We start from the raw sequence: 18,342 nt of genomic DNA, 5'->3' as shown, positions 1-18,342 counted from the left end.
CTTTCTAATATGCTGTCTAGGTTGGTCATAACTTTTCTTCCAAGGAGCAAGCATCTTTTAATTTCATGGCTGCAGTCATCATCAGCAGTGATTTTGGAGCCCCCAAAAATAAAGCCTGCCACTGTTCCCACTGTTTCCCCATCTATTTGCCATGAAGTGATGGGACCGGATGCCATGATCGTAGTTTTCTGAATGTTGAGCTTTAAGCCGACTTTTTCACTCTCCTCTTTCACTTTCATCAAGAGGCTCTTTAGTTCTTCTTCACTTTCTGCCATAAGGGTGGTGTCATCTGCATATCTGAGGTTATTGATATTTCTCCTGGCAATCTTGATTCCAGCTTGTGCTTCATCCAGTCCAGCATTTCTCAGGATGCACTCTGCATATAAGTTAAATAAGCAGGATGACAATAAATAGCCTTGACATCCTCCTTTCCCGATTTGAAAACAGTCTGTTGTTCCATGTCTGGTTCTAACTGTTGCTTCTTGACCTGCATACAGCTTTCTCAGGAGACAGATCAGGTGGTCTGGTATTCCCATCTCTTGAAGAATTTTCCACAGTTTGTTGTGACCCACACAGTCAAAGGCTTTGGCATAGTCAATAAAGCAGAGCTAGATGTTTTTCTACAGCTTCCTTGCTTTTTCAGTGATCCAGTGGATGTTGGCGATTTGATATCTGGTTCCTCTGCCTTTTCTAATTCCATCTTGAACATCTGGAAGTTCACTGTTCATGTACTGTTGAAGCCCGGCTTGGAGAATTTTGAGCATGACTTTCCTAGCATGTGAGATAAGTGCAATTGTATGGTAGTTTGAGCATTCTTTATCATTGACTTTCTTTGGGATTGGAATGAAACCTGACCTTTTCCAGTCCTGTGGCCACTGCTGTGTTTTCCAAATTTGCTGACATATTGAGTGCAGCACTTCAACAGCATCATCATTTAGGATTTGAAATAACTCAGCTGAAATCCATCACCTTCACTAGCTTTGTTTGTAGTGATGCTTCCTAAAGCCCAGTTGACTTTGCATTCCAGGATGTCTGGCTCTAGGTGAGTGATCACACCATCATGATAATCTGGGTCGTGAAGACAATCCTATCCCTAGTCCCATCACTTCATGTCAAATAGAGGGGTAAAGTGGAAGCAGTGACAGATTTTATTTTCTTGATCACCAAAATGACTGTGGACTGTGACTGCAGCCGTGAAATTAAAAGATGCTTGCTCCTTGGAAGGAAAGTTATAACTGACATACTAAAAAGCAGGGATGTCAATTTGCTGACAAAAGTCTGTATAGTTAAAGCTATGGTTTTTCCTGTCATCATGTGAAAGTTTGACCATAAAGAGCACTGAGCACCAAAAAATTAATGCTTTTGAATTGTGTTGGTAGAGAAGACTCCTGAGTTTCCTCTGGACTGCAAAATCAAACCAGTCAATCCTAAAGGAGATCAACATTTAGTATTCATCGGAAAGACTGTTGCTGAAGCTGAAGCTCCAATACTTGGGCCACCTGATGCTGACAGCCGAAAAGACCTTGATGCTGGAAAGACTGAACACAAAAGGAGAATTGTGTGGCAGAGGATGAGATGGTTATATAGCATCACTGATTCAGTGGACATGAATTTGAGCAAACTCCAGAAGATAGTGGAGGACAGGGGAGCCTGGCATGCTGCAGTGCATGGGTTTGCAAAGAGTAGGACACAACTTAGCAACTGTGCAACAACAACAAAGGTGAAGTGTACTCTCAGTTCAGTTCAGTCGCTTAGTCATGTCCAACTCTTTGTGACCCCATGGACTGCAGCACGCCAGGCTTCCCTGTCCATCACCAACTCCTGGAGCTTACCCAAACTCATGTCCATCGAGTTGGTGATGCCATCCAACCATCTCATCCTCTGGCATCCCGTTCTCCTCCAGCCTTCAGTCTTTCCCAGCATCAGGGTCTTTTCAAATGAGTTAGTTCTTCAGGTAGCCAAAGTATTGGAGTTTCAGTTTCAGCATCATTCCTTCCAATGAATAGTCAGGACTGATTTCCTTTAGGATGGACTGGTTTGATCTTGCAGTCCAAGGGACTCGCAAGCGTTTTCTCCAACACCACAGTTCAAAAGCATCAATTCTTCGGCTTGCAGCAGCAGCTTTCTTTATAGTCCAACTCTCACATCCATACATGACTACTGATTACTCTAAGGAAATCAATATTTGAAATGGACTTTTGAAACAGACAACTGTACTGCAGCACATGTAAGATAAATTCTAACAGATGTCTGTCACCATGTCTGTTTTCATTTTTTTTCCATTGGTGTAGTACTTCTGAAATTTAAATTATCAGTAGATTCACTTTTTGTTCACTGCAGAAAATGTTATTCACGAAAATTGACATTTTTAATAGTGAAAGTTAGGAGGCTGATCTTGAAAACACGCATCCATGGATGCATGATTATCATGTATGATGTAAGCTCATGTGTTAGCTCATTTCTGGCCCAAGGCCATTGTAGTATCCATTTCTGATCTAGCATGTTCCTTTTCCTCCCCATATGAAGTTACTTACCATGACTACCTTTTTGGTTTGGTTCTCTGGCAAATCTCAGAGGCTATAAATAGTTCAAATTTGACCAGTAGATATATTTTCATTGGAACCCTCAGGGTTTTAAAAATCTAAGTATACCACAGCCTGTGATAAACTCCTCACCCCCCTTATCTTTCTTTTGAATATATTTTAGTTGGCTACCTGTACTTAAGGGTTCTAGCGGAGGGGTGCAGGTGGGTTGCAGGAACAAAAATGAATCCTTATTTTACAGATAAGGAACAGCTTCCCAAACCTCCATGGCCCAGAAAACTTAGTCTACCCATACCACAGTTTTCTTATTTTAGAATAATTGCTCTGAGCTTTCAAGTGATCAATATTTTTGTGAACATGACACACACATATTGATTTTGACCACAGAGGGAATGTTAATTAACCCACTATTTGAAAATGACCAGATGAGAGCTAAAAATCCCAAGACATTTTCCTGAAAAGCAGAAAATAAGCTTTGGGGCATAGCCAGATGCTTTTTCTTTATATACAACTTTTTCCAACATCCACCGCAGTACACATGGAGGCTGGCTATCTAAAATCTGTTTTATTTCCTACTGTGTGATCAAGTATTTGCAGATGATATACAGAAATGTCTAAAAAGTATAGAAGATGAAAGCAATTTTATAAAGGTAATTCTAAATAATTCATCTGGTGTAGCATATTGACAGTGGATGACAGTCTTTATGGAGAGCATTTAAGCTCTGTAGAATATCTTTCTGCAAATATTCTGCTCTTGATTATCTGTGAATAAATAGGGACACAAATAATTGAACTCTACAGATAAAGCAAAAACTGTTTTTTGATGAAAGTCTTAAAGCTCTTCTCTAAGTAAGCAGTTAAAGATATTTAACCTGTCATACCTTTGTGACTGTGAGTCCTTCTTTAATCTATTAGGTGTTATGCATATTTATGAGCAATAAAATATGTAAAACATAAAAGAGGAAGTCAAGATATGGATAAAGTGAACTGTATAATCAGAGTACAAATAACTGGTAGTTTATTATGTTTATTAATGAAGACTTATTTGTATAGTGTCTCTTGTAGAAAAGGTTAACAGTGACATCTTTCATCGCTGTGGCTTAATCTTCTGGTGGATGCTATTTCTTCAAAGGAGTGTTTTGCATGAATAATTTAGCTCTGTCAGACTTCATGACAGCCATTTCTGTACATGTACTTGTTTACTGCAAAGAAATCCCTTCTTGAGAAGTAAAAATCCCTTTAACAGCTAAAGAATATCATTCCTTTGTCTTTGAGTCTGAAGCAAGCCCAACAATAAGGATAAGAAAATATTCAAATTGTATTTTTTCTCAAAATTACCAAATAAAACCAAGTGAAAACATGTAGCATTATTAGATTGACTGTAAAATACAAGCACTGTATTAATAATGATTTCATAGTAGGACTTTCCAGAGATGGGATCCATGAGGCTAATGAGATTACAGCAGCTTCTCTGAAGTACCTGTCTAGTTCTTTGCTCAATCTTTCCCTTCTCTCATGGGCTTTTAGATCAAAGATCTTACTATCTTTGCAGTGTTCTTAGCATAAGGTCCTCTTGGTTGAGTTTTTCAATCTTTTCTGACGTGTTAGACTGCCTCCCTCTGCTGCCAGTTATGAGACATTAAACAGTCCCGGTCTGTTTTCATCACATGTTATCTAGGCCGCAAGTTTTTTTTTTGGCCATTGGTGAACTTCTTCAAGGGAGCACTCCTTAGAGAATATGATGCTATGGGAAACCCCAGGCCAAGTCTGTCCTTCTGAGAAAGACTTTGTGTTTCAGGAATGGTGGACTTAAGTAGGATGACCCTGGTGACCTTTTAAAAAGTGTGAACTTACTCTACAGGGTCTCTTCCCCAGCTGATTCGGGTCATTCAGAGGTCTTTGAGGGGCTTCCTAGGGGGCTCAGTGGTCAAGAGCCCACTCCTGTCAATGCAGGAGACATACCCTGGGGGCTTCCTGGGTAGTTCAAATGGTGAAGAATTTACCTGCAATGCAGGAGATCTGGGTTTGATCCTTGGGCTGGGAAAATCCTCTGGAGGAGGGCATGGCAACCCACTCCGGTATTCTTGCCTGGAGAATCCCATGGACATAGGAATCCAGCAGGCTACAGTCCATAGGGTCGCAAAGCATCAGATGCCACTGAAGCAACTTAGCACACACACACAAGGTCTTTGAGGGTTCAGAGCCTATCCACATAATTCTTTTTCTGAATCAGTGGTCAGGACTTCCCTACACTGATCATAACTGTATAAAGTTACCTAGAAACTGTCTCTTCTCCAGAAGCTTTCAAGAACACTTAGCTCTCAAGCCAACCTTATCCTGACTGATATTCTCAGAAAGGCATTGGGGATCCTGTGAAGCCAGCTTTATTTCCTGACATTTTTGCGTCCTGTAGCTTGGCCATTTTAAAAAGTGTTAGTCTCTTCACTAACCAGACGTTAGTCAGAAATTTTAGCAGCTCATATTGTGTGAAATAACAACTGGTGAATCTAAGATGAGTTATGGGACTTTTAACAAATATTTAAGTTATTTAACAGACTACTGAAAAAATAACCTCACAGTTATTTAATGTAGCAGATAGCAATCAAATTTTAGAAATACTGCTGGTCTCTCTTTTTCATCTAACATTCATTTGTAGAATATATATGGCATTTTACATATGGTACAGCTGAATGTGTGCTCTGAAGTTTCATCCCCAATTAAACTTAAGTCTCTACATTTCATATATTTATGTAGAAGATTCACTTTTATCTCATGAAAGGACATATTGGTTTTCTTTTTAAATACAGTATTTACTAAGGATTTCTCTTAAGACATTGTGTGAAGTACTGGTTGCTAAGCTACATAGAAAAAGGTGGTGAAGATGCACATATTAGAATCAAAATGGTACTAATTCTAATCAAAATTAGAATCAAGTGTTCTTTGGAAGGAATGATGCTAAAGCTGAAACTCCAGTACTTTGGCCACCTCATGCGAAGAGTTGACTCATTGGAAAAGACTCTGATGCTGGGAGGGATTGGAGGCAGGAGGAAAAGGGGACGACAGAGGACGAGATGGCTGGATGGTATCACTGACTCAATGGATGTGAGTTTGAGTGAACTCCGGGAGTTGGTGATGGACAGGGAGGCCTGGCATGCTGCAATTCATGGGTCGCAAAGAGTCGGACACGACTGAGCGACTTAACTGAACTGAAGGTGGTGATACAAGTTTGGCTTCATTCTGCAGCCTGTTAGAGGACCCTTTGCTGGAGTTAGTCATAACCTACTTGCCCTCACTTATCTAAGCAATCATAGAGTGATTAATTTTGTTATTGTTTTGCTGAATAGTTTCTGTTTAGAGTTTCCTGTGTAATTATTTAAGAATGAATTGCCATTGATCTGCTTGTTCTAATCAGAACATATGAATCTCTTATCTTCTGTCCCTTTCCTCTCCCTCTCTCTTTCCTTCCCTTCTTCCTCCTCTCTTTCTTTCTTTAAAGACCTTAGGGCAGTTGGGCTAAAGAAAGGGATGTTCTTCAATCCTGACCCTTATCTTAAGATGTCCATTCAGCCAGGGAAGAAGAGCAGTTTCCCCACCTGTGCCCACCATGGGCAGGAGAGGAGGTCTACTATCATCAGTAACACCACTAATCCAGTTTGGCACCGAGAGGTAAGATGATCGTCAGAGACCTTCTGCTTCACAAGAAGTTGGCCAACTCCATCTCTCTCCACTGGTCTCTGTATCATTCAGCTGCTCATGGGTGTGGGTAATATGGCTGAGGTGTCTGGAAGTTCTGTTAGGAAAAGGGTACAATGAAAATGAGATATTCCCTTCTAACCAGGGGTGGGTCTAGGGTTAAGCAAATGAGGGACTTCCCTCAGATGTGTTATTTATAGGGTTCCAAAGACTCAATAATCAAAATTAATATTTCAATGCAATATTTTTTTAACGAAATCAAAATCAAGGCAAAAATTAATGATGGACAAAGTATCAAAATTTTGTAAGGACAGTAACAGTGCCTTGCAGAGCCATATGGGAGCCTGAGGCAGAAGGAAAAGTCAGTAACATTGATCCCATTTTTATTTAAAATTTTTATATTTTGTTCTAGCACATACTCAATATAAATTAATGGAATTTCTCTCCCTACAGGCTTTGGCAAATGTTTTTTTGATTTCTAGATTTTGGTTAGTCACACGAGGCGGTTGAGGAATTGTCATCCTGAGGGAAGGCAGATTGTGTTGATGGTACTTCAGACTTTCTCATAGCTGCAATACGCTACCAGTCATTGCAGTGTGCCATATTAGTGAAATCAAGCCCAGGGTTTTCCCATTGGAAATATTTTTTTGTCACAGACTGAACAGAGACGTTGATTCTGTTGTAGCGAGCAGAGCATGAGTTCTACCATTTCTCAGGGAATCAAGACCCAGTTCACATACTAGTTTTAATGAGTGTTTCTGAAACTGAAAGTGCAAGTCGTTCAGTCATGTCTGACTCTTTGTGACCCCATGGATGATACAGTCCATGGAATTCTCCAGGTCAGAATACTGGAGTGGGTAGCCTTTCCCTTCTCCAGGGGATCTTCCCATCCCAGGGATCAAACCCAGGTCTCCTGCATTGCAGGCGGATTCTTTTACCAGCTGAGCCATAAGGAAAGCCCACGAATACTGGGGGGGTGGGGGGGGTAGCCTATCCCTTCTCCAGACCCAGGAATCGAACCGGGGTCTCTTGCATTGCAGGCAGATTCTTTACCAACTGAGCTAACACAAACGTATATTGGCATGGGAGTTGCACAGTTAATTAAATCACTCCCTAAATGTTTAATGACAATAATATGTTCTAACAATGCTGAACAGTATTTCATTGGAGAGAGAGTTTCAAGAGTTCCAAAACCAACTGGAGAAAAGCTGTGGCTGTTTGAGACTTGCCAGCATAGCAAGATGTTTCTCTTGGGCAGTTTTCATGGTTATGTTAGTGGCTAAATATTGTCAATTTTTTTATTCCTGATTTGAAATACTGTCTCCAAATAGTGAATAACTCTTAAAGGAATACCACTTAATTGAACACATTAGAAGCTTAGATGATTGCATGATGATCACTTAGAAGGCAAAGAGTAGAGATAGTAATGATACTAGCAATAACTTTATTTTTCTAACATGTAATATTTACAGAGTTCTTAGCCATGTTACCAGTGCAGGCATGATAAAGGGTATGTAAGGGATGATATTCTCATCTCTCTTTTTGTGATTAATAAACAAAAGCTTAAAATGTTCACGTAACTAGCTATTCAGGGGCAGAAGTAGTGCTTAAACTCTGCTGTCTTATTCTAAGCAAGTGCTTTTTCCATTAAGCAGATTGCTAAACTTCATGGCCCTTTGGGGAAATTAAATTGTTGTGACTATATAAACTTAGTGACCCCTGAGTGTAAAGTTGGCTGGCACTAGTCAGACGTCATTGTTGTTGCCTGGATACTACCAGGGACAGAGACAAATGGTTCAGGTTAGATTTCTGGCTCCATCATTCACTTTTTCTGAAATGCTCATCATAATTAGGAACACTTTATCTTTGTAATATATATGAAAGTGTTTGTAAATGAGTAAAGCAGGTTATTTTTCTTTTATATCCTTATTAATATCAGATCCAGTTTTTTCCAATGGCATTCTGAAAACAACAAAGCTTATCTTAACCTCATAGTTTTATTTTTCTATCCCAGGAGAAATGTCTCTGTGTGCCTTTTAAATTAAGTAACTTCTATTTGAACATTGTTCTATTTTGCTGTAAACCAGGGAAATCATAATATTCCTTAGGTGCTTCTATTTTAACCACTAAGTGAAGGACGATGATGTACAACTTCAAAATACCATGGGATCAGGAATTAAGTTTGCTGTTAATCAGAGTATTGGTTAATTCTAAGCCACCATATAACAGGATATTAAATATTAAAGAGTTAAAATACAATATATGTGGTGAGCACTAAAATTGTATTGTGCATAATTTAATATCTGATAGCATCTCCTCAAACTATTCAACCCGGAAGAGTTGGATGATTGAAGGTGCTTCCTTTGTCATCTAGATCCTAACTGTTGCTTTTTAATCTTTGTGACTGTTCATGATTCTGAGTGAATAAAAGATTGACAATTGTTGCAATTTTTCTGGCAATGTAGACTCTCTATGTCATTAGAATTTAAGAGATGCTAATTTTTCTTATAGCAATATATATTAATAAAATGATATACATAATTTTGTATTTCTTTTTTGACTTGTGTTATGTTTTGTTTTCAGAAATACTCCTTTTTTGCACTCCTTACTGATGTCTTAGAGATTGAAATTAAAGACAAGTTTGCTAAGAGCCGGCCTATCATTAAGCGTTTCCTGGGGAAGCTCACCATTCCAGTCCAGAGGCTACTGGAGCGGCAAGCCATTGGGTAATCAGGGATCATGTTGCAAGTAGTTTCTGCTGAAGCAACTGAAATGATACTTTGAAGTCCTAGGGCTTTTCTCACTGATAAGAAGTGGTAATATACTTCTTTTAAAAATGAAAGTGCTGGCATATGCCTTAAAATGTGCAGGACAAAAAGGACTTTATTTTCATGTATCTTTTTTGAGTTATCTATCTTTCCCAAGATGTACCTACTATTAGCATTTCAGCGTGAAATGTCACAGTGCTCAGTTGATTTTTGAGTATATTGAAGTCTTGCTATAACAGCCTCTCCCCAGAACAGGATGCCAGTATCAGATTGACACCTCCGAATCCTGATTAACCTTATCCAGAGATTTTTGTTATGCCTGAGATACCAAAACCACCTTATTTTAGGGCCATTTAAAACAGAGCCTAGACTCTGAGATGGTGTGGAGCTCTAAGACATGTACTTAGAGCTCTAAGACATTCATTTAGGCAACTAGAAATTACTCATTGAGAGAATTTTAAAATGTGGTTTGACATCTGTCTCCTTTCTGTTAGCTTTTTGTAAGCTGTGAATCAAGTAGTTGAGAAATCATAACATGCCTCCATTCCTTATTATAAATGGTGTATATATTTTCACACGGTAAGTATCAGCACACTCAGTAACACAGCTGCTCTGAGGTAGCCCTAGGGGGCATCCTTTTCATTTTAGGAGAACATTATGAATGTATGATAACAGTGGTGGTAGTCAGCAGTATCAGTGATAAACAGTAGCTGTGGTAGTGGTAGCAGCAATAGTGAACAAAATAAACAAAAAAAGATGGTATGGCCCTAGTCTATGTCAGAAGTTAACTAAATTACACTCATCTGCTTCTATAATCTCGACAACTCTGTGAGGTGAACAGTGTTGTTATACCTCTTTCAGAGATGAGGAATCTGAGGCTAGCAAGCCAGTGATGGAGCTGGGATTTGAGCAGATCAGTCTGTTCCAGAATCTCGACTTCTCTGCCACACTTTAAGGCTGGCAGTGATGGAATATTCATCCAGCTAACTGAGGGGTTGATCATTCATAGGCACTTTGCAGCTAATTAACTGTCCTCTTAGTATTTTGACAAGTCACGATTTTTTCAGACATTAGTTTCCTTGTTTGAAAAATGAAGTCGTTAGACCAGGTAATCTCAAAGACCCCTTTGACATCTGAAATTAAGAGATTCTAATGGAATCTACGGAGACGGCAATGGCACCCCACTCCAGTACTCTTGCCTGGAGAATCCCATGGATGGAGGAGCCTGGTAGGCTGCAGTCCGTGGGGTCGCTAAGAGTCGGACACGACTGAGTGACTTCACTTTCACTTTTCACTTTCATACATTGGAGAAGGAACTGGCAACCCACTCCAGTGTTCTTGCCTGGAGAATCCCAGGGACGGGGAAGCCTGGTGGGCTGTCGTCTATGGGGTTGCACAGATTCGGACACGACTGAAGCAACTTAGCAGCAGTAGCAGCAGCAATGGAATCTAATTCTCTGTCCATTAGAGGCAATGGTTGAGCCAGACCACATAAACTAGAAATATTATGCTGAAATTCTAGCAGCCTGGTTTAATTTGATAAAACAGGGAAATTGCTATTATTTTTAAGGATAGCAAATATTGCTCCTAGTGGAGGTAATACTCTTTTGTTGTTGTTGTTCAGTCGTTAAGTCATGTCCAACTCTTTGCTACACCATGGACTGCAGCATGCCAGGCTCTTCTGTCCTCCACTATCTTCTGGAGGTTGCTCAAATTCATGTCCATTGAGTCAGTGATACTGTCTAACCATCTCATCCTCTGTTGCCCCTTATACCTTTGCCTTCAGTCTTTCCCAGCATCAGGGTCTTTTCCAATGAGTTGGCTTTTAGCATCAGGTGGCCAAAGTATTGGAGCTTCAGCTTTGGGAAGTTTCTAAAAATTATTTTTAGGATTGATGGAAAATGAAAAATTATAATTGGTGAAAATTAACTACTGGAAATATAATATGCTTATAATTTAATTTACATAAGTATAATCATATAATTTATATATATAAAAGAAGTGTTAATTTATGTATACCCATAAGAATGATCAAGGAAAAATAAAGCCTTATTAGTGCTTTAATCTCCTGTTAACTTGCTGACTTTCATTCAGTCTTTTAAAGAATGGACACATAATACTGCCTGGCATAGATTCTGTGTGTACTGGAAGGAAGTCCAGCATGAATTTGTGATACGCCAGAATTACAAAGTATTTCCACACAAGTATATTAAAAGCATTGCCTGATACTTAGGGATTTGCTTTATTAAATAAATATGATACTACATATTGGTATATCTGCTCTTAGCATCTAAATATATTTTTAATCTGATTATTACTTTCTGTCAAGTAATTGATACATCTTGAAAAATAATGAGTTTTCTTATGTGTTTTGTAGACTGCAATTCTCTGAAGTAATTGAAGTTTCATATGGTAAAATTTTATAGGATGAGCTGAAACTCCTTACTGATTACCTATTTCAAGAGTATTGGTTTGAATGTGACATTTTTTTCAGAAAGTGGCTTGCATTCTGTCCAAAGAGCGCATCACTTTCCCATGCTTTGTCATTTGCTCTGATTACACTAGTGAGAAAATGTCTCAGTCAGGCAGTGGGAGTTCTTTGGCACTTAGTCTTTATAATTATATACCATAATAATATATAATATAGGGTACACAATTATCTATCACAGGAAAGAGGCAGGATGAGTCAGATGAAACTGAGTAAGAATAGGTGAATCCCCTGGCAGTCACTCAGCAAGGATGAAACCCCCTTGACTTGGAATTTCTGAATAGGGAGTCTTTCCTATTCTTAGAGATGGTAGAGTTGAGTATCTTGTCGGTTTGGGTGAAAAACAGCACTAATGCCTATTAAAAATCTTTTTTTCAAAGTAAAGAGTCTCATTTGTTAAATGTATTCAACAAATATGTGGATGTGTATATGTATAGTATCTACTAAATGTTAAACACTGTTTTGGGTATTGGAATATGATAATGAGCAAAAGAATGGATCCCATTCTTAGAATCCCTACTAATCATTTACTTCCTAGCTAAAATCCATCACTTTTTAAAGTCTTCATCATCAGCACCAACACTTTACTTTTATTGCCCAAAGAGGAGGAGAGGAGAGTCAATTTGATTTTAGCAAAGAAGGGAAAATTTTATTATTCCAAGACTGAATGTCCAGAGAGATGGATGAGGACCACATTGTTGAGAGTAGGTTCAGGTAGTTTGCTGCTGGGTTCATGGATTAGTGGACAGAGGTGGAGCATCTCTGCATGTCAGGCACTGTCTAAATGCTGGAAGACAGCAGTCAGGGAAAAAGACATCACTTCTGTTATGCAGGTTACAGTCATTGTAGAATTATTAGAACATTCTAATGTAATAGCATTTAACATACTTGTATCATCTAATAGTTAATGCCAAAACATCCCTTTATAGGAAGAAATCTTCTTAAAATACCAGCTTAAGTACACAAAACATTGTGATGTCAAATGCATTGGGATGAGCCATGAGTAAATATCATTAAAATCCATGCTACTTAAGCAGCCAAGATTATGGAAAGTGCTCATAAAATGAGATATGATCTGGGGCCTACAGAGCAGGGGCTTCTATGTCATAAATATCTGTGTTCTAATCCTGGTTCTGTCACTTAATTGTTATCTGGCCTTGGGCAAGTTACCTATCCTCCCTGTGCCTTAACTTCCTCTTCTAGAAAACCGGGCCACCACCTGGCTCACAGGAGGATCGAAGGCGATGATGCATGCAAAGCCCTTATTAGGATGTTAGCACTCAGATGGGGGAAACAAAGCATTTTAAGAGCATCAATCAAATATTTATTACAAAATTTATAGGGAAGAAAAAGTAAAAAGTAAAAGAATCTTATTGTTTTAGGAAATTCTTTGTATTAAGCCAAAGAAATTCATAAGAGCTGAACTGGGATTTTACATTAGCATGTGTTCTTTTAAACAGGTACCATCTATTTAAAATTATGCCGAGGAGGTAGAGAACAAGGGAAATAGTCGTGTAGATTAGTAATCAATAGGGACTAGAGGCTCTGAACTCTACATTGGTTCAAGTATTAGGTGGAGGCCTTGTGTTTTCCACCCAAAGTTGCCATTAGAGGGCAGTGTGAGAGCAGAGATGGTGTGATTTGGTCCTATCCCTCTGATTATTTTCCTTAATTAAGAATGCATCAGATTCAGAATGAAAGTTGCTTGCATACAAGGAAATGATGTAATTGTATTTGACTTTGATAAATAAACACAGAGTTTAAATATATCAACTATTTCATCCTCAAGGAAGCCAATAGCCTGAGCCTGGAGCTAAGATGGAGCAGAAGCTAGGCAGGTCCATTTGTGTGGGCCCCTCCAGTCCACCTGCCAGTATGGCAACAAGACCCCACTGGGTGGTGCAGCCAGCTTCTCCAACCATCCCATCAGTATCGCTCACAAGTTGCCCAGAGAATCAGTGATAGTCACTCCCACCAAGCTAGGGCCAAGAGCAAGCCCCTTACTCTACAAATGAGAAAGGGGAAGTGCTGCAGCCCTCTGCCCCTCACACAGCCAGAGCAGCTATCAGAGCCTGGCCTGTTCTCACACAGCTCTCTCCTAACTCCCCACTCCTGTTCTTCAGAATGTAGCAGCTCTGTCTGTGCCCTCCATGTGATGACCCTTACCTCTGTCTGTCTTTACTTTTGTCCACGCCAATGGCATATCTTAGTTCCCCAACCAGGGGTCAAACCCCTGCCGAGCTTACAGTGGAAGCTCAGAGTTGTAACCACTGGACTACCAGGGAATTCCCTGTACCTGTCTTTTTAGAGGGACTTCCCTGGTAAGAATTCTGCCTGCAATGTGGGAGACCTGGTTCAATCCCTGGGTCTGGAGGACCCCCCTGGAGAAGGGAATGGCTACCCACTCCAGTAGTCTTGCCTCATGCTAAATGCTAAGGAACCAGGCCCTCTATTCATTTACACTTGAGTCAGGAAACACTCAAAATTTTAGGCCTTTTCCAGCTCCTTGATGGCTTTTAAAATGTCCTTTTCCTGATCACTGTTAGCAGTGAGAGAACAAATCAGTGCCCTTTAAAAAATCATAACAACATTGTATTGCATTTTGTATTGTATTGCATTTACTAATAATTTTACTTGTGACAAGATTCCCTTTTATCCCTGGGTTTATAAGTATTCATTTATACAAATGAATAATATTACGTTGACTCTAACTTGCCTTTTCACTTTCTTATGAGTATGAAAGTTTTAAGAGAAATACGTGGGGTTTAGGGGGTGGCCTGTAGGAAGAAGATGAAGCCTGACAGCAGAGAAGTAGGATCAAAGAACCATTTCTATTCTTGCAGTGACCAGATGCTCAGCTACAACCTTGGCAGAAGGCTCCCAGCTGACCATGTGAGTGGGTACCTCCAGTTCAGAGTGGAGGTCACATCTTCTATGCATGAAGGTGAGATATCTGTGTAAATACATCACTGTAGGTAGAACTTGTTAAATCTTAATCTGTTGCCAGTTTACATTTGAATCTTAATCTGTTGTCAGTTTTGGGCTTCCCTGGTGGCTCAGAGGTTAGAGCGTCTGCCTGCAATGCAGTAGACCTGGGTTCGATCCCTAGGTCATGAAGATCCCCCTGGAGAGGGAAATAGCAACCCACTCCAGTATTCTTGCCTGGCGAATCCCATGGATAGAGGAGCCTGGTGGGCTACAGTCCATGGGGTCGCAAAGAGTCGGACATGACTGAGTGACTTCACTTTCACTTTTCACTTTCTGTTGTCAATTTACATTTGAATAGAATTGTTTGTGTCCTGTTCTGAACATAAAATAGCTATCGAATGATTACCTGCTGAAGTTTTCCAAGCAGATATGAAAGCCTGTTTATTAAAAAAAAAAAAAAAATCTCACTTAGGTTTTTATCTGTGTTTGGAAACGGGGATGTGGAATTTTCAGCAGCAGTGAACATATAAAACCTCATGTGTTATGCTGACCAGCAATATATGTACCTGTTTAGTAGTAAGTAGTGAATCTTAGCAAGTTGGTGATAACTGTAAAACAGTCCCCAGCCTTTCTGGCACCAGGGACTAGTCTCATGGAAGACAGTTTTTCCACAGACCAGGGATATGGGGGATGGCTTTGTGATAATTCAATTGCATTCCATTTATTATGCCGCAACTGACAGGAAGCGGAGCTCAGGCATAATGTGAGTGATGTGGAGAGGCTGTAAGTGCAGATGAGGCTTCACTCACTTGCCTGCCACTCACCTTCTGCTGTGTGGATTTTTCCAGTGTGTGCCCCTGGGGTTGGGGACCCTTGCTGTGAAAAGCCCTCAGTGGGATGACTGAATTCTTTGAACTGATCGGCGGCAAAGGATTAGGATATTAAAAGTTAATATGTAATAATGCCTTTGTTTTTATAAATGCTGTTTTCTCCTTCAGATGCCTCTCCAGAAGCTGTTGGCACAATACTTGGAGTCAGTTCTGTGAACGGAGACCTAGGAAGCCCTTCTGATGAGGAGGACATGCCAGGGGGCCATCACGACAGCCCAGTTTGTTCCAATGGACCAGTTTCTGAGGAAAGTGCTGATGGGACACCCAAGCATTCTCTCAGGACTAGTTCTACTCTGGAAATAGACACAGAAGAATTAACTTCTACTTCTTCAAGGACCTCACCTCCCAGAGGACGTCAGGATTCACTCAATGATTATTTAGATGCTATTGAACACAGTGGCCATTCTAGGTCAGGTGCAGCTACTTGCTCGGAGAGGTCCGTGGGAGCCTCTCCAAAGTTAAGGAGTAGTTTTCCCACTGATACAAGACTCAATGCAATGCTTCATATTGACTCAGATGAAGAAGACCACGAGTTCCAGCAAGACCTGGGCTATCCATCCTCCTTGGAGGAGGAAGGAGGGTTGATCATGTTTAGCAGGGCATCAAGAACTGATGATGGGAGCCTGGCATCTCAGACAAAGCCAGAAGACAACCCAGTGGAGACTGAGGAAGCCTCCATTAATGAAGCTGCTTCCTTTGAGGATAAGCCAGGAAATCTTCCAGAGCTTGCAGAGACCTCTTTACCCTCAGGCCCGGTCCCAGATGAAAGCGAGAATGGCCCAGAATCTCAACCAAGTGTGGACCAGGGCAGCACTGAATTGTGTGGCTCTCAGGAGGTGGATCAGCCCACAAGTGGAGCTGACACGGGCACTTCTGACACGTCCGGGGGGAGCCGAAGAGCTGTCAGTGAGACAGAGTCCCTCGATCAGGGGTCTGAGCCTTCCCAGGTGTCCTCAGAAACAGAGCCCAGCGACCCTGCCAGGACAGAGAGTGTGAGCGAGGCCAGCACCAGGCCCGAGGGAGAGAGTGACCTGGAAGGGGCCGACAGCTCCTGCAATGAGAGTGTTACCACGCAGCTCTCCTCGGTGGAGACACGGTGCTCATCTCTTGAGAGCGCACGGTTTCCTGAAACTCCAGCCTTTTCTTCTCAGGAGGAGGAAGATGGAGCCTGTGCAGCAGAGCCCGCCAGCAGTGGCCCTGCTGAAGGGTCCCAGGATTCCATATGCACTGCTGGTTCCTTACCTGTGGTGCAGGTGCCCAGTGGAGAGGAGGAAGGGCCAGGGTCAGAATCAACCACTGTACCTGACCAGGAGGAGGTGGGGGAGGTCTGGCAGCGGAGGGGGAGCCTGGAGGGAGCTGCTGCTGCTGCTGAGAGCCAGCCCCAAGAAGAGGGTGCTGCTCGGGATACCCCAGGGGCTTGTGAAGGGGCCACCGCCCAGGAGGAGGGCGCGATTGGAGGTAGGATGTAGAAGACAATGTGGCCTGTGTCTCAGGGATACCTGCTCAGAGGGTTGTCCCTCAATGTAAATTATGCTGCAGGTCAAATATTAGCTGAGTTCTTCACCTTTGGGTTCAACAGCTTTTTTTTTTTTAAATGGATCTTCTACTGCTGAAATAAGAGGGCTGTCAAATAATGAACTTCAAGGCTCTGTATCAATGTGGGCACCTGCTTTCCCTAGGAAAGTGGCCTGTTGGGTGGGGGAGCCTTTGGTCCATACAGCCCTGGAGGCCTGGAGTGCCTAAGGGCAGATGTACAGGAGCAAACTGCGCATGTGCATGCTGTGCACCGTGGCATTCATGTGCCCAGGGCTCGGTCCTCTCATCTGGGCAGTGTGAAGAAGCTTTTAATAAGGAATTTCCAGGTGTGTAGATACAAAGCCAGACAGGCTGGCAGCATCTACCAGTATTATCTGTGAGGTTTTCTGGAACATCTTAAAGTCGCTCCTTATTGCACGAAGCTTCAAAACAGAAGGTTCGTGTGTGCTTTGCATCAAAAGTCATTTTTTGCCTTCTGCAGTATAAGAAATGTCTACTAAGTTAGGTGATGTGTTCTGACACTTGGAAATATGCTGTTTGAGTGTCTGAGGATGCAAGCTTACATGAAAAATTTGCTTTCTGTCTCAGTGAATGTGGATTGGTAGAATGATTCCTTCAAACTGTTCTGTTACAGATGCATCAGAAAGTCCAAGGATAATTTCCTATGCCTAAATAGCATAGACTCAGAAATAGAAATGATTTTCTTATTCTGTAATTTATTTGCTACCTAAAGTATCCCCTTTTTTCTTCCTCCATATATTTTTTTCTCCATTCATTGTCTTGAGGTCACTGTGTGACCCTAAAGCTTTGGTGCATGACTAGGACCGAGGCCAGCGTGGGAACAGGCAGAGGAGGAGAGGGATGGGAGATGTGGTTGGCCCCAGGATTTATGTAAAGTTTTTTTTTTTTTTTTTTACAAGGGCTGTTTTGACACTGAAGGGGAAAACAATACCTAGGTAACTGTTTACCTTTAATCCTAGGTTGTCAATCCAACGGCCACCAGCCACTGCGATCGCTGCCTTCAGTTCGCCAGGATGTTAGCCGGTACCAGAGGGTGGACGAGGCTCTCCCACCAAGTGAGGAACTGCTAACTAAAGGGCTTACCTTGACCAAAGGGTTCAAGGGTGATAGGACCCACGGGACTTAAAGGATAGATGCCCAGGACCCCAGAAGAAGGGAGCTGGCAGCTGCCACTCGACCGAGCAGATACAGTCTGGAAAGTGCTTAGCTGTCGTCTCCCAGCTGGCACTGTTCCACCAGATGAAAGGGCAGCTGGGGAGAGTAAATAAAGGGAAAGAAATCCAGATGTTATGGACAACTGGGTATACAATAGAAAAACTTTAAATTTGCCTAATGACAGCATGAATGTTCAATTATTACACAAATATTCAATTATTGTGTAATTAATTATTACACAAATATTTCAATTATTACACATATAGAGATTGTAACAAATAGGTGGAATCTCTTAGAAAAGCTTTAGCTCCATGTATTAT

General features: G+C 41.2%; 1 protein-coding gene across 3 annotated transcripts in view; it reads left to right on the top strand.

Moving 5' to 3' along the window:
- The window catches only part of HECW2 (HECT, C2 and WW domain containing E3 ubiquitin protein ligase 2), a 433,603-nt gene that overhangs the window by 291,613 nt on the left and 123,648 nt on the right, over window positions 1-18,342 (top strand). For all 3 annotated transcript variants that reach the window (XM_055572982.1, XM_055572984.1, XM_055572985.1), the window contains 5 exons: window positions 6,040-6,209; window positions 8,820-8,962; window positions 14,336-14,436; window positions 15,419-16,768; window positions 17,827-17,922. In XM_055572982.1, the coding sequence (XP_055428957.1) occupies window positions 6,040-6,209; window positions 8,820-8,962; window positions 14,336-14,436; window positions 15,419-16,768; window positions 17,827-17,922 (1,860 nt within the window). The remainder of the gene's footprint in view (window positions 1-6,039; window positions 6,210-8,819; window positions 8,963-14,335; window positions 14,437-15,418; window positions 16,769-17,826; window positions 17,923-18,342) is intronic.

Source organism: Bubalus kerabau, chromosome 3 (genome assembly GCF_029407905.1).
Source record: "Bubalus kerabau isolate K-KA32 ecotype Philippines breed swamp buffalo chromosome 3, PCC_UOA_SB_1v2, whole genome shotgun sequence".
In the NCBI taxonomy this organism is placed as follows: Eukaryota; Metazoa; Chordata; class Mammalia; order Artiodactyla; family Bovidae; genus Bubalus; species Bubalus kerabau.
The sequence above is the reverse complement of the archived record's forward strand: the minus strand, read 5'-3'. Positions and strand labels throughout refer to the sequence as shown.